The sequence below is a fragment of the Carassius carassius genome, chromosome 11 (genome assembly GCF_963082965.1).
Source record: "Carassius carassius chromosome 11, fCarCar2.1, whole genome shotgun sequence".
NCBI lineage: Eukaryota > Metazoa > Chordata > Actinopteri > Cypriniformes > Cyprinidae > Carassius > Carassius carassius.
In genome coordinates, this window is record NC_081765.1 from 25,845,543 (window position 1) to 25,861,801 (window position 16,259).

The 16,259-nt window shown below is 39.0% G+C and overlaps 2 protein-coding genes across 5 annotated transcripts; one reads left to right on the plus strand and one right to left on the minus strand.

Annotated features, from left to right (window-relative positions):
• Nucleotides 1–153: 153 nt before the first annotated feature.
• Nucleotides 154–7,026, minus strand: znf142 (zinc finger protein 142). Of its 4 annotated transcripts, none has more exons than XM_059562329.1 (8): nt 6,766–7,026; nt 6,204–6,380; nt 5,666–5,800; nt 4,762–5,589; nt 4,103–4,280; nt 1,139–4,022; nt 927–1,032; nt 154–848 (listed from the first exon to the last, which is right to left on the minus strand). In XM_059562329.1, exons 2-8 carry the CDS (start codon nt 6,277–6,279, stop codon nt 367–369), a joined length of 4,689 nt encoding a protein of 1,562 aa, XP_059418312.1. In that variant the 5' UTR covers nt 6,280–6,380; nt 6,766–7,026; the 3' UTR covers nt 154–366. The 4 variants fall into 4 exon arrangements, with proteins under 4 accessions (XP_059418312.1, XP_059418315.1, XP_059418313.1 ...); XM_059562332.1 differs by having other exon boundaries at nt 6,204–6,419; XM_059562330.1 differs by having other exon boundaries at nt 6,204–6,432.
• Nucleotides 7,027–9,508: 2,482 nt separating this feature from the next.
• On the plus strand, nt 9,509–16,258 carry LOC132153103 (sterol 26-hydroxylase, mitochondrial-like). Its single transcript, XM_059562334.1, has 9 exons — nt 9,509–9,801; nt 11,835–12,025; nt 12,228–12,427; nt 13,028–13,225; nt 13,327–13,490; nt 13,578–13,744; nt 15,393–15,474; nt 15,564–15,764; nt 15,842–16,258. The coding sequence occupies exons 1-9, from the start codon at nt 9,562–9,564 to the stop codon at nt 15,962–15,964; spliced, it is 1,566 nt and encodes a 521-aa protein (XP_059418317.1). The 5' UTR covers nt 9,509–9,561; the 3' UTR covers nt 15,965–16,258.
• The last annotated feature ends 1 nt before the right edge of the window (nt 16,259 follows it).

A 16,259-nucleotide genomic window follows, 5' to 3' on the forward strand; every position in this document is an offset into this window, starting at 1 on the left:
TTTAGTTGTTTACCTATGCAATACTAAATGTACTGTTTTTATGTATGAACGTTATACGATCAAGGCAGAATGGATCATTAAGGTTGTACATTCTCTGATTTAAAGGAACTGAGCATTGTATAATGCCTTTTATAAATAACCTGAAATCAAGTGTTCAAAGTAAATGACTTTTATTTCCATTATGTATGTACATTCACAGCTAAATATTTTTTTTCTTTGAAAAAAGCCTTTTAAAGGAATAAACATTAATAATTATATCGTAAAAATATTTATTCAGTGTGGTTTGAATGAGGGTTTTGATTATAATTACATGGAATACTTTCATAGGACAAAGAAATGTCAATCGAAATGTATAAAGAAGCACAGCTACATATCCCCTGCTGTTTGCATGTGCTCTAAAGCAGTTTGCCCATCCTCTTGTCTCTCTTCCGCTTCCCTAATCCAGGTCTTTTGTGTACTCATAGAGGCCTCTTGGTCTTTACCCACACCATCTTGAACAGGCAAGTCTGGGTGATGTCTCTGAAGGTGCTTTACAACCTGAAATTTCTGTTTTGCCCTGTAGGGACAGTGGAGACAGTAAAATGGCAGCTTATTTGTGTGGGACAGATAATGATGGCGGAGACCCGCAGGCCAGCGGAACGCTCTTTGGCATATGGAGCACACATAAGGTCGCTCCTCACTATGCTTTCTCTGGTGTGTCTTGAGGAGGAAGCGTGTCTTGAAAGCCTTTCCGCACTTCTCGCATATAAAGGAACGCACGTCTCTGTGACGTGTCTCCCGGTGGATGCGCAGGGCATCGGCACGGTTGGTGCGGTACTCGCAGTCCTCACATGCATAAGGTTTGGCACCTGTTGAAAAGAAGAATAAACATCAAGGTGTGCAAGTAATTTACAATGAGAATAAGTTCAACTTTAGTACATAGCTACCTGTATGTTTTGTCATGTGATACTTCAGCTGGTTTACCCATTTGCATTTGTAGCCACATTCTGGGCAGAGATACTTGCGTTCCTCCATGTGAATCTTCATGTGATACTAAAATGAAGAGAGAGCAATTAAATTGGAAACATCAAAAGAACTGGATAGTAAAAACTAAATACCTAAACCTTTAATCACTATCTTGGATAACAGCTCTTCATACCTTCAGTCTTGAAGGATCAGCACATGCATAATTGCACTTCTCACACCGGTAAGGTTTCTCTCCTGTATGGATTCGAATGTGCCAGGTGATCTTCTGCTTGTTTCTGGTGGAAAACTCGCATTCAGTGCACTTAAAGAGGCAAGTTCCTCCGTGTGACCTCACATGCTGGTCAAACACCACTTGGTGGGTGCAATAGAAACCACAGACATCACACTTAAGAGTTTTCTCCTCAGCTGGTCCATGTTCATGCTCATCTAACATATGCTGGACCAGGAGGAGTCTTTTATGGGTACTAAAGGAACAGACCGAGCACTGATGGGTGATGGACATCTTGCCTTGTTTTTCTGGACCATTTTGAGGATCTTTCGTCTTGATATCAGAATGTTCATGCTGGATGTGTGTTTTGAGAGCAGCCTGGCAACCACAGGTGAAGCTACATTGGGTGCAAGACAAGCTGTTAGCATCTGGATGTGCTCGGTTGGAATGTTGCCTAAGGGCAACATCAGAGACGAAGCGTGCATTGCATTGGCTGCAATAGTAGCTAAGATCACCAGTGTGGCAGCTCAAGTTGTGGCGGTTGATGTCATTGAGGTTATAAGCTCTGTAGTCACAAAGCGAACAGAAGTGCGTTGCCTGTTTGTCATGAATGCGTTGATGGTGCAAGCGTAGTCTAGATGTGGTGCCGAAAGTTTGGCCACAGAGATCACAGCAATGCCTCCCAACACCTGTGTGCATGGACTCATGGGCCTCAAGTCGATAGCGACGGATTGTGCTAAATGAACAGAAGCGGCATTGGTGAGGACGGACTCCCTCATGCTTCACAGCAACATGCTGTGTCAGGCAGCGCTCTTGCTTGCAGGTGAAGGAGCAAAGATTGCACTGTAGGTTGCCAGATATTTTACCTCTAGAAACCTTCTTCTCTTTCTTGTGACCTAGGATATGATGATTGAGAGATTTTTCCGATTTGGCAACAAATGAACACTGTGGACACTGTGTTTCACCTGGTTTTAAACAGCCCTTTATCTGATGACTTGCTAGAGCTCTCTTTTGGTGGCAGAGAAAAGGACATTTGGGACATGAGAAACGAGGTTTGGGGTCTTGGGGTCTCTTTTCTTCTACTGAATCCCTTTCTGAGTCATTTGCCCCGTCTTCCTCCTGATCATGTTCTGAATCGCTAGGATTATCTTCTTGCTCAAACTGCTCTCCCATCTCAGCCAGATCTACCTTATTGGTGCTTCCACTGCATGTTGCACAATGCCGACCTATTGTGACTTTCCTAACAGATGAGAAAGGACATTTTCTGCAACTATACCTACCATCATCTTCAATATACCCAAAAATCTCATCATTTACCAATGCCTCCTTTTCTGCCATCTTGTTTCTACTCCTCACAATTGCCTGCCCTCTTTTATTTGTGCTTGTCAGTGAATCAGTCTCATTTACTGCAACAGCTATAATAGGAGACAGTGAGTCACCATCATCTTGTACTCTTGAATCTGTAGAATCATTGACTTCAACAGGTTCAGGATGCATTGTGAGGGATTTAAGAGGTGTACTCTGTAATTGCATAGATGCATCATTCCCTGAATTACCTTCACAACTCCCTGATATACCTACAGTGCTATCGAAAACAGACTTCTTTCTGTGCCTCAGCAGTAACCGGCACTTCCGGAGGTGGGTGTTCAAAGACCGCTGCTGTTTAAACTGCATACCACAGTCCTGGCAGCGTAGTCCTGCCTTCATGACCTGGCAGGATGACTTGCAGTGCCGGATTAATGCTGCATGCTTTCTGGTCACATAGGAGCAGCGGCTACACTGATACATACTGTCCCGTGTCTGGACGACAAGCATCTGCACCCTGCCCTCTAGTACAAGGGCTTCAGCCTGGTCTTTATCCTGTTTTCTCATGACATGCAAACGAGTCTCAGAAGCCGAGGCCTCTACACATTTCTCCTGATGGAGTCCCTCCCTGTTTCTTTCAGTTTCAGTCAATGGTGGCAACTCTTCAGAGTCACTTTGATCCTCAAAGTAAGTTGCATTGTCATCATCATCATCAGCTGATGGTTGTTGGAAGTTCTCGTGGACTGTTTGCTGAGATTCAAAATGGTCATCAAATGCTGTGTCGTGTATATTTAGTGTCTCGGCAAGTACCATTTGTGTGCTACTCTGGCTAGTTTGGGAAGTAAAATGTGGGGAGCCACACTGTTCTTCATTATTTGGATCTCCTTCAGAAAGATTACTTGCCTCTTCTCTTGCAGATTCAATATCAAAACTGGCCTGCTGTACTAAATTAATTTCCTCAGTTCCTCCAATAGTGGATGATATTGCTTCATTCTCATTCTCATTCACGGACATATCTTTTGAGTCATCTATAGTCTTATTAGAAACTATTGCATTAACTGTTTCTTCCCTATATTCTGAATTTAAAATCTGAGGTGCTGTGGTTTTGGAGAAAAAGTTATGCGTCAAATCCACAGAGCTTTGCTCTTTTTCTTTCTGTGCATATTTCTCAAGCCACCTCACATCTCCAGGCACATATCCGTGGGATTTCTTTTTATGCAGGAAAAGGCCGGTGTTGCTAAATGTGGTGTAGCGGCACAGTGCGCAGCGGAAAACGCGTGTCTGGGTGTGCCTGCAGTTCTCGTGGCTATGCAGCGCTTGGCGGTACTTTGTTGTGTAAGGGCAAAACGTGCACTGGTAAACAGGAGTTTGAGGATCTGCCTTTGTGGAGTGCTTGAGCTGCATATGGCTGCGCAATTCAGTCTTTCTCTTGCAGGAGTACGCACACACCTCACAGATCAAGGATTTTTCCTGGTGACGGAGTTTATGGCTGTTCAGCTGGTCGATGCGATGGCAACGATATGGACACTGATTACATTTGTACCTGAGACAGGTGTGAGGCAGGTCAGTAAACAGAAATGTTTCTTTTTATTATCATACTTTTATTTCAATCAAGGTACATACCTTAGATCTCCTGCATGCTTACGCATGTGGACACTGAGGTAGTGTTTCCATTTCGTAACATATCCACATTCTGAGCACATGTGCTGTTTGTCATCAGAGTGTGTCAGCATGTGTTTTGAAAGATATGTTTCATCGCGACATCTGAAGTCACACAGAGTACATTTGTGGGGCTTTTCACCTGTAAATACAAACGTTATCGGTCTGGCCAATGAATCATTTTGAAGGAGTAGTTCAATCAAAAACCTAAATTTTGTCAACGTTTTCTCACTCTTGTGTCATTTCAAACCCTATATAATTTTATTTTCTTGTGTGAAATGCAAACAAAGATGTCCAACCTGCTCTCTTCCATAGAATGAAAGCAGATGATTTATACTAAAGGACAATACACACAATAAAAGTATCATAAAAGTAGTCGAAGTACACTTATTCCTTCAAGTTTGCTGCAGCTAAACTATACTGTTGTGTATGACTTCAGAATACTTTGAAAATATCACACAGATTGTATAAATAAAATCAGTAGAAATCCATCAGGATCCAATTTAGATTTTAGACAGGGTTTAAATAACAAGACTGAATAAACGATGACCAAATTTTCATTTTTGAGTGAACTATACCTATAATCGCTTATAAGAACTAAGTAGAGCAACTGAATATCTTACCAGTATGCATCAGCATGTGTCTTTTCAGAACTCTTTTGTGAGCCGTTACAAAGCTGCACTGCTCACAGTGCTGTGTTTTCTCACTGGCATGAAAGTGACCAACATGTTGATCGAACTCTACAGGGTTGAGGGTTGTGAAAGGGCAGAAGCTACAGTTCAGTTCTTGATTCCCTGGATGTCCTTGCCTTTTGTGCTGCTGAAAAAGGCTCTTATTTGAGCATGAGAAGTCACAATGGGGGCAGTGATAAGCCTGATGTGTGCGCAAATGTTTCTCCATGTCTTCTATGCTCCCGAAGAAAGCCCCACAGGCGTGATGACGGCACTCTACGGCTTCAATTTGATGAGCATCTAACACATGCTTTAGAAGCTTTTTCTTTTCTCTACACTGAAATGAGCAGCCTTTATGGAAGCAATGTAATGGCTGACCATCTTGTGTTTTATTGTGAGACTTCATATGGCTCTTTAATGCCTGACTCTGACTGAAAGTCTTTTGGCAAGTTGGGCACTTAAAGAGCTCTCCGCTAGGAGCATCATCTTCTTGATGCCCATGCACACTGGCGAGGTGTCGTCGCAGAGAGTTACGTTCCACCGATCCATACTCACATAGATGACACCGGTGCAGTTTCTGTCCCGTCTCTCTCAGCATGTGGATGCGCAGCTTACTCTTACTGGTGAAATAGTGTTTGCAGGTGGGACATTGCAGATTCGGGTCAGGAAAGTGTATACGCATATGTTCTATCAAATGGGAGCGAGTCTTGAAGCAGCGTCTGCATTCAGAGCAGATGTGGGTGCGAAACATGTGTTCGGTGCCCTCTGCAACATGTCCCACTAAACAGAAAGATGGCATAAGTCAGACCTGCGTTTCTAATTATTTTAATTACAGCATCTCATTTATTATATTTACCATTAGAAGAAAACTTTTCTTGGCTAATGGTAGCACATTTTTTCCCCTTTTTTGTTGATGCTTTCAGTTTTTTGGTTACACTTTTCTTGCTTCTCGTTTGAATAGGCATATCCATCCCCTTCAACTGAGACAAAGCTAAAACAAAAACAAAAAATAATACACTTCTTATTGTCTGTGAGCTGTCAAAGCTGTAAAACAAAACAAGACAAATTCATACCATATATAAGTGGAATAATATTGTCAGCCTCGCAAAACAAACTCTTTCAGGGATCACCCTCTCTTGGTTTATTTTGCAGTAATGACTGACTTAGTGTGCATTATATTTATATACAAATAATACACACGAAATATTGATCTGAATTGTAATTATTTCATTATGTAAGGAAGAGACACAGAGTGACATAAAGATTGTTAATCTAGCAACTGACCAATCGAAATCAAATATTCCAGCGACCCATTCATGCCAAAGGACTATGTCTTACATATGCAATATATAATTAATTAAACATATGGTTTTCAAAGTATCGTTGTATTTTACCTTCCGGTGTATTTGCTGCATTATTTTCCTCATGCTTGAGTTGTTCTGACTCACATCCAGGCCTTTGTCGGTCCATATTTGGGTCAAACTCCACAGGACATTAGTCAGTGAGGGATAAACTCTATTACAGCATCAGGACCATGATGTGTTTCCGTCTCTCAGGGCAACACGAATGTTCTGCATCACCAATGAGTTCCAAATGTGATTAACAGGGTTCTGGAATACCAGACTTGAGATTGAAAGAGCTGGGTGTTTTTGTCTGTTAACAAAAAGGACATAAAGCAATTAATCCAGTGCGCTAAATATTATGTGAACATGTTTTGTTGAAAAAAAAAGTGTTTTTATTAAACAAATGTGGACCTCCTGCGCGGAGGTTCGTGTTTCATTTGCTCTGATAAACAAATAAACAACAACGCACCCTCGAGGAACAGAAGATGTGTTCAATTAAAGCAAACTACTCGAATATAACTGTTAGTAGTCATCAAGAAATGAATAAACGCGTTAATGCTTTATAATGTTTATACACATTATTTATTAATTCAATTATATAATGAGAAATTACCTTCACTTGTGTGGATGGAAACAACGTAAGCAGCTTCATTTCTGGGCCTTGTTTCTGTTCTAAGAGGAAAAACAATTTTAAAATTATAATTCTGTATAACGTACACCGTGGAGAATAATCCGTTTTAAAATACACAAAATATATAGACATTCATAACGCGACTGCGTCGTACAAACAGTCACAGCGGAACTATTCATGTGAAACAGTTCACACGAAATCATTTTCCCGAACAACGGAAACAGCACAGAGGTCGCCATGTGATTTGTTCATTTAATTTTAGTGAATCGGTTCTTTTGAACAGTTGGTCCAAAAGAACCGGTAAAAATATGGTTTAAAGTGGGATTGATTTGTGAATTGTTTAAACCGAGTCATTGAAAAGATTCGACTCACCCAAAAGAACGATTTGTTCACTTTGCAACGCTGGGTTACTGTAGAAAGTGTATGCTATGTTGCATCTTATTCGTTTCTTTTAAGCTAACATAAACAATGTTGTTTCTAAGATGCGGGTTGCTCTGCCGTAAGTATAGAGAGTTTTTAAATCTGTATTTGTTTTTTTAAAATAAAAAGATTGGTCGGTGACAGCTTGGCATAGTGTTGTATCAGTCTCAAGGCTATCATCAAAATTAAAATGAAAATGATTTCACCTCATCTGCTGTGAATGTAGGTTGCATATTGCAGTGAAGGGACAAAAATGCTTTTCCTGATTGAATAAGCCAAGAGATCCTGAAAACACCTTCATCATGACCCTGTTAGATGTTATTGGAGCCCTGAAGGACAACCCTTACTTTGGGGCAGGATTTGGACTAGTTGGTGTTGGTACAGCACTTACAGTTGCCAGAAAGGGGGCACAGGTTTGCATGGTTTTCTTTAGGAGACATTGCATAATCACACTGGAGGTCCCAAGCAGAGATAAAAGCTATCACTGGCTCTTAAGCTGGATCACTAAACACGCCAAACACACCCAGCATCTGAGTGTAGAGACCTCATACATGCAGCATGAGAGCGGACGAGTCCATACAGTTTGACTTCCACCCTAGTCCAGGCAACCACATCATTTGGTAAGATCAGAGTAAATTGTGATGTTACTTTGGGCAGTTTATATTCAATGTGCTCCTGATTTGACTTTCTATCAGAAATCAATCCAGCACATAGTTATCCGTCTCTGATTGAGGCTTTGTGTTTTCAGGTACGGCAGGAAGTGGATCCGAGTGGAGATGACCAGGGAAAAGCAGATGGTGGACCTGCACACTGGAACGCCCTGGGAGTCACCTTTACTGCTTTCGGCAGAGTCCGCCAAATATTCTTCAGCATACTTCAAGAAGGTACAGTATGAGCAGCTAGATTGTGTTTTATTCATTTTTTCCTACACTCAGCAGTGTTATGAAATTTTAAATATTATTTATGTATAGTTTTAAATTCTGCCAGCTGAATTCTTCAAATATATGTTGAAGTCTTAATGATTTATTCTGTGTCCGTGCAGCACGTGAACTTGCTTTAAAGCAGGAGGAGGGCCGATCTGTAATGTACACTGCACTTGGAGCAGAGTGGAGGCCATTTGGTTTTCCAAGGCGATGACGACCACTGTCTTCAGTAGTGCTGGAGAATGTTGTGGCGGAGAGGATCGTGGATGATGTAAAGGAGTTCATTGGCAATCCTAAGTGGTACACTGACAGAGGTGAAAAAATTGATTTTTCATACTTGCTATATGATTGGTTTAGCAGCTGACTCGGATGTTCCGGAGGTTTTACCCTCAGGAGTCTGTAGCTGAGGTGGAGCGTTTCGCTGAGCAAGCGCCGGCAGCACACCCAGAACTCAGCGCCGCTCAGGTGCAAGGACACCTCATGCTCTATAAGACAGACCCGGCTGGCTCCATCAAAAATATTGCAGAGATGAAGGAGTGAAGACTATACAGGCAATACAGACTTTTGTAAGATGCAGACTGAGCAACAGGCGAGTGATTTACAGAATGAATGAATGAATGAAATGTACAGCTGGATAAAGGCTTGTAACACACTGGAGTAATAAAATCCAATTTGTAAAAAAATTTGAATTTTTTTCTATTGTTATTGGTTTAGCAACAACAGATGAACTATTTATCATGCACTAATTTTCTTTCCCATTGTTTACAGTCATGTTTCATTTGTAGTAATTGTGTAAGTGAGACATAATATTTACTTAGCTCAGAGCAAACTTTCTTTATTTTGTTCATAACATCAATATTATATATGTTATCTAATTTTTTTTTTTAGGTGATTGAAAGAAAAATTCATTGTAAACACAGGTATGTGATTCAAAACATTTGTTTGCGTTTGTTCACCATGCCCTTTAGAAATTGGAAGAAATGTTAATGTTAAAGAGATAGTTCACCCAAAATGAGCATTTTCATTGTTTCCTCACTTTTAATGTAATTCCAAACCTGTCTGACCTTATTTTTTTTTGGTGTAACACAAAAGGAGAAATATGGCATTCACACTACTGTTATTATAGGGACTAGGGACAGCCGTGGTCAACTTCACTTTCGTTGGATGAAAAAGAGCAGCTTTTGTGTTCTACAAAGGAAAGACAAAGGTTTGGAATTAAAAAAAAAAGTGGAGAAAATTGTCCAGTTGATGGCAGTGTTCTTACAGTATCATTATGAGCATGATAATGGAGTTTCACCTTTAAAAACATTAGTCGACACAACATGACTTTACAGCAGATAGTGAAGGGTTAACTAGAGAGGCTTTGCCCCACCTCCCTCTCCCTCCCATGTGAAACAGGATCGGTGTTTGCCTCATTCTTCTGCCTGCTTCCATAATGGCTGTTATTTTTGCAGTGAGCTCTGCAGAAAGAAGGATCGCATTCAGTTTTCTGAGGCGCATGACAGTGGCCACGGACTTCAGGAGAGGGGCAACGGATAATGCTGCTGCTTCTGTCACTGTCCAGAACAACCACAGGAAGCTCAAGACTGTGGATGACCTCCCAGAGATCAAAACCTTTAGGATGCTCTACACACTGATCTTTAAAGGATACCTGAACCGCATGCATGAGCTGCAGGTACAGAGAGATACCACAGCAGAGGTGGAAAGAGTACAAAAATATTCTACTCAAGTAAAAGTACCATTACATTAATGAAATTTTACTTAAGTACAAGTAAAAGTACCAGTCTAAAAAGCTACTCAAGTAAAAGTAAAAAGTAGCTCATTTAAAATTTACTCAGAGTAAAAATTACTTAGTTACATTTTAACAGTGGGAGGGAGTCAAAATGGGACAGGCCAAGGTTGTCAAACTCAGTTCCTGGAGGGCCACAGTCCTGCACAGTTTAGATATAACCCTAATTAAACACACCTGATCCAGCTAATCTAATCATTTAGGTTTATTTGAAAACTACATGATATGTGTGCTGGAGCAGGGTTAGAACTAAACTCTGCAGGGCTATGGCCCTCCAGGAACTGAGTTTGACACCCCTGGGATAGGTCTATTAATCTCAAACTAGTTGTTTTTAATTAAAGGAATCCGTTATTTAGAATAATAAAACATATGGGCTGTTACCAGGCAAATCAGTATCAACAAACTCATCTTTTAATGCAGAGGAAATGCAGAAGATTAATTGGAAGTGGCATTTAGATGTATTACACTGTTTAGTGCAGGACAAGAATGCATTTAACCTGCAGTTACAAATGCATGAATAATGTTTTGATATACAAGACATAAAATGTTGAATACTCATTTGAAATAAGAAATTAATTATTAAAAAAAAATCAAAAGATACTTTAAATGTGAAATTAAAATGGCCAGTATGTGTCAGCAAGTCACTGTTAATAAGTGAGTCATTGCGATTGAACCGAATCATTTAAACGGTTGATTCATTCAGGAACGAAAAACTGTCACGTTGCTCAGAGACGCAAAACTGTGCTTTGGTGGCTGTGTTTGGAATTATTTTCTGTTGTAGAAACAGAGCTAAAAAAGGCAATATGGTGTCTAAAACGCAAGTCTCTTAATTAACTTGTTTACTGAACTGTTATATATATATGTATGTATATATTCATGATGATTTTTAGAGGAAATGGCATTCTTTGTGTGATTTTGATTTAATATATGAAATTATATAAATATGTGAATTTTCTGCCCCTATATCTTCAATTTTGTGATAATTCTAAATGCATTTTAGGAGACTGAATCACACAGTGAAAGAACGCACTATAAATGCGCGCGCACATCATTAAAACAAAAATAGCACACTCCTCACCACTGTCTTTTTGGCTAATTTTTGCAAAACCTCTTGCTAAAATGTCAAAGCTTTTAACCACCAATGCAACGATGCAATTATTTAGCTTACCTCTACATTCTTGCGAAGGGTTGATGTCTTGTCGAGATTTTATAAGCTGCTAGTTTGGTCTTCCTAGGCAAGTACAGCTTACACTGCATAATAGAGCATACATATGGCCAGGGGTTCACTTCATTTCCTTCGAGTTCAACTTCAGAATATGACGGGGTTTCGTTTTCAGCGGTGTCTGCACCACTAACGCCTGTTTTGTCCGTCTGCATCTTTCTTGTGATTTTAGCGCCAGTTTGCCCTCCTGTCCATTATTTACTGCCGTAGTTTCCAGGGAGCGATTTATTTTTTTTATTTTTATTTTTTTTACTCAGTAATTAATGTGTTTTAAAATGTAGCGAAGTACAATACTTCAAACAAAATATACTTAAGTAAAAGTAAAATTACAGATTAAAAAATTACTTTAAAAAGTATTAGTACACAAAAAAGCTACTCAATTACAGTAACGCGAGTAAATGTAATTCGTTACTTTCCACCTCTGTACCACAGCCATAGTTTGTTTATCATGTGACTGTAAATGATTTATGCCTCCATTAATGTATTCAGACTGTCACTGGTTTTACCTTTAAGGACTTCGAAACAACTGTCTACCTAAATTTTTTTTTCTTTTTTATAATTCAGTATACTTGTTGTGATCTCAGTCTGATGTTTGTTGTTTTGCTCTGAAACAATTCAATTTTATCTCTAAATCAACCAGATGTTTCTTCACTAGCAGATCTTCTTTGTTCTTCACCACTTGTTTTCGTCTCTCCAGTTATATGAAAACCGGGTTTATGGACCTTTGTACAAAGTGAATGCTGGAAACTTCCAAGCAATTTCAATAAACAGTGTGGACTTACTGGAGGAACTCCTTAGAAAAGATGAGAAGTTTCCTTGCAGAGGAGACATGACTTTGTGGACCGAGTACCGTGACATGAAAGGCATCGGCTACGGCCCTTTCACAGAGTAAAAACTTTTGACCCAATTGCTTTGTATCTGTACCATAGGTTTGTTTTGTAACATGCACATTATGCAAGACTAGTCATGTCTGGACATTTTATGAGGTCAAAGTGCATTTGGCTTATGAAGCAGTGTGATGTTATGTAAACTCTAGCAAGTTGTGCCGTTTATTGTTGCCCTTCTGACAAGTCAATATGTTCTTCAACAGAGAAAGAGAGAAATGGTACAAACTGCGGACAGTGCTGAACAAACGCATGCTGCATCCAAAGGACTCCGTGCAGTATGGAGATGTGGTCAATGCAGTGGTCACAGACTTCATCAAACGGATTTACTATCTGCGGCAGATGAGCCCCACCGGTGATCTGGTCTCTAACATAACCAATGAGCTTTATCGCTTTTCCCTTGAAGGTATTTCCTTTCCCCTAAGCACTTTAAATTAGATAAAACCAGACAACAAAAGATACACATTCCCAAGGATGTACCAGATTTTTCACAATGCCCTTAATAGCTACATGTTCCCCTGAGAATAATTAGGAGCCAACCTGACACTACTATGTGAAAGAACTGCTTAAAAGAAACAACATATGTCATAATTTGTATCAGCATTTATAAATCGAAAGTTCAAAGGTATTGCATCTCTTTGGAATAGAACGTTACAAATCTTTTGCAAGATTATAATTGTCTTCAGTGTCACTTTTGATCAATTTAATGCGTCCTCGCTGAATGGAAGTATTGATTTGTTTCAATAAAATCTTACTGACCACTAATATTTAAAATACAGCTTGTCCTTGTGGGGATTATTGTTTTTATCAAACATTTGCTTTCATATTAAAATATGGACATATGTTTTTTAAAATGTTGTTTTATTTAAACCTAATAAAATAAAGTATTGGAAGATTTATTGTTATTGTTATAATATTCACTGAGTTTTTTCATTTAGAAAGCTGACTAAATGGCATCCTTCTACTATATGTTTTATAGGTGTTTACTGATCTTTTTCTCATTCAGGTATCTCTTCCATTCTGTTTGAGACACGCATTGGCTGCCTGGAGAACGAAATTCCTGCAGAGACACAAGATTTCATTAATTCTATTGCACAAATGTTCACCTACAGCATGCCTGTGGTGGTGCTGCCAAACTGGACTCGCAAGTACTTGCCATTTTGGCAGTGGTACATTAATGGCTGGGAGGGCATATTCAAATTTGGTAAGCTTATTAATTCGCGTATCTTCTTCAGATAGACTACAAGAGATACAGGCATGTTTTGCAGTTTGATGATGTATTATGTATATATGGATTATGCATAGCCAGGAAAATGATTGACATGAAGATGGAGGCCATTCAGAAGCGTGTGGATGCAAATCAGGAGATTGCTGGGGAGTATCTCACCTACCTGCTTTCCAATGTCAAGATGAGCAGTAAAGATGTTTATGGAAGTATTTCTGAGCTGCTGTTGGCTGGAGTGGACACAGTAAGAGACATTTAATGAATCTTTGACTATATTGAAGCAAAATATGTATGAGTTTTGAAATTATATTTGTTCTTCTTCATGTTCTAGACCTCCAACACTATGTTGTGGGCACTGTATCTCCTCTCAAGAGATCCAGAAGCTCAAGAGGCTCTATATCAGGATGTAACCAGAGTCTTAAAGGATGACAGAATCCCAACTGCACAGGAAGTGAACAGCATGCCTTACCTCAAAGCTGTCATCAAGGAAGCATTAAGGTTGAGAATTATGTTGTGTAATATAATACTGTGCATCTTTGAGAAGTCAAAATAACATTTGACACAGGCGAACCCAAAAAGCAAATTCGGCTTATACTATACACTACTGGTCAAATGTTTGTAATAATTAAGAAGTCTTTTAAAAGAAGTCTTTTTATGCTTACCAAGGCTGCATTTATTTGATCATTAATATAGTAAAGACAGTGATATTGTGAAATATGATTCTAATTATAAACAAAAGTTTTCTATTTGAATATATTTTTTAAATGTAATTTATTCCTGTAATGGCAAAGCTGAATTTTCAGCAGTCATTACTCCAGTCTTCAAATTTCACACGATCCTTCAGAAATCATAATAATATGCTGATTTGGTGCTTAAGAAACATTTCTTATTATTATCAATATTGAAAACAGTTGTGCAGCTTAATGTTTTTTTGGAAACTGTAATGCACTACCATATAAATGTTTGGGGTGAGGAAGATAAAACAAGAAGAAATGAATGCATTTATTCAAAATTTCTATTTCTAGTAAATGCTGTTTTTTGAACGTTCTTTTGGTCAAAGTATAACAAAGTGTCAACAGAGATGGGACCCATTTATGGCTTTATTAAAAGAGGCAGCAGAAATACAAACAAACAGGCCAGGGTCGAACACCAGCAGTAACAATATCCAAGACAAAAGAAGGTCATACTCAAAATACAGGCAGCAAATAATCTTACACGGTATCCAAACAATCAAGACAGAGATCAGAATGCAGGCGTCCAAAGTCATACACCGGCTAGGCAATAGGAAACAATGGAAGGCTTTGCAAGGAGTGGCTGTATGTGAGCTGTTTAAATAGTCTGGGAAATGGGGTAAAGGTGAGGGTAATTAATTCCAGGTATGGGTATCATGGGAAATGCAGTCCAGGACAAAAAAGTCTGTAGGTCTGAGCACTTTTCTTCAGAAAAATCCTCCATGTCCTGCGGAATCTTCAGTTTTCCAGCATCTTTTGCAAATTTGAACCCTTTCCAGCAGTGACTGTATGATTTTGAGATACATCTTTTCACACTAAGTACAACTGAGGAACTCAAACACAAAGATTCAAACATTCAGAAGGAAATTTTGTATAAATATTTTGTTTTTTCTATTTAGTACTGCCCTTCAGAAGCAACAGAAGATACTTGCATGTTTCCCGGAAAACAAATTAAGTACAATTTACCTTGATCTTCAAATTCCATAAGTTTTCACCCCCCAGCTCTTAATGCATCTTGGTCCCTTCTGGAGCATTAGTGAATGTTTGAACTTTTTTTAATAGTTGAGTCCCTCAATTGTCCTCAGTGTGAAAAGATGGATTTCAAAATCATAGTCACTGCTGGAAAGGGTTCAAATGTGCAAAAGATGTGGGAAAACTGAAGAATCCGAAGGACATGGAGGATTTTTCTGAAGAACAGTGCTCAGTTGAACTGTTCAGAACAAACAAGGGACTCATGCACAACCATTACAAAGCTATATATATATATATACATTTATTCATTTAGCAGACGCTTTTATCCAAAGCGACTTACAGATGAGGACATGATATATATATAGCATAAAATCTTAATTATTCTAATCTTTTGACAAGTGGTGTACAACTGCATATTATAATCTCTGTAATTTCATGTGCAGGATGTACCCTGTGGTGCCCATGAATTCTCGTCTTATTGCAGAAAATGAAGTTGTCATTGGTGGGCACTTTTTCCCTAAAAAGGTAAATTGTCTCCATCTTGTTAGGATGAAAAAAGGGTTGCCAGTTCAGAAATTTGGATCACTAAATCGGCTATTATTTTTTTCAAACAGACAACATTCACTCTGTGCCACTATGCAATCAGCCATGATGAGAAAGTCTTCCCAGAACCACGAAAGTTCAAACCTGACCGCTGGCTCCGAGATGGCAGAACAAGACCCAACCCATTTGGGTCAATCCCATTTGGCTTTGGAGTCAGAGGCTGTGTTGGCCGTCGCATTGCTGAACTGGAGTTGCATCTGGCATTGGCAAGGGTAAGAAATACAGAAATTAGACAGACAGTTATATTACATTATAAATTGTGATTTTTAATTGTATCTTTTCATTCCAGCTAATCAAGTTGTTTGAAATCAGACTGGACCCCACTGTAGGTGAGGTTCAGTCACTCAATCGGACAGTGCTTGTGCCAGACAGACAGGTTAACCTCCACTTTGTGGAGAGACAGAAGACATAAAGAATACCAATGTTTCAACAAGATATAAGCTGCCTGTGTATATGAAATTATCAGCTAGTGTGAATCATGTGAATATGTCAACTTCTTTACCTCTGTCTGGATGTAATTCTATTGTATTTTGGGATATGCAGTATAAAGGACCCTGTATAACACTGTGAAAAATACTTTTCCCCACCATATTTTGTATAACTCTTGGCATTAAATTGTTGTTGTGGATTGTATTTCATTATGTTGACATATATTAATGTATTATATGAACTTAAAAATCAATTAAACCTTTTAATGAATCCAAAAT

Excerpts from the sequence above, each read along its gene's own strand:
- LOC132153103 (XM_059562334.1), top strand. The coding sequence starts at position 9,562 with ATGGCTGTTATTTTTGCAGTGAGCTCTGCAGAAAGAAGGATCGCATTC. Across the intron at positions 9,802-11,834 it reads ACCGCATGCATGAGCTGCAG|TTATATGAAAACCGGGTTTA; the intron begins GTACAGAGAGAT and ends TCGTCTCTCCAG. Across the intron at positions 12,428-13,027 it reads TTATCGCTTTTCCCTTGAAG|GTATCTCTTCCATTCTGTTT; the intron begins GTATTTCCTTTC and ends TTTCTCATTCAG.
- znf142 (XM_059562329.1), bottom strand. The coding sequence starts at position 6,279 with ATGGACCGACAAAGGCCTGGATGTGAGTCAGAACAACTCAAGCATGAG. Across the intron at positions 4,281-4,761 it reads ACACATGCTGATGCATACTG|GTGAAAAGCCCCACAAATGT; the intron begins GTAAGATATTCA and ends TTGTATTTACAG. Across the intron at positions 4,023-4,102 it reads AAGCATGCAGGAGATCTAAG|GTACAAATGTAATCAGTGTC; the intron begins GTATGTACCTTG and ends CACCTGTCTCAG.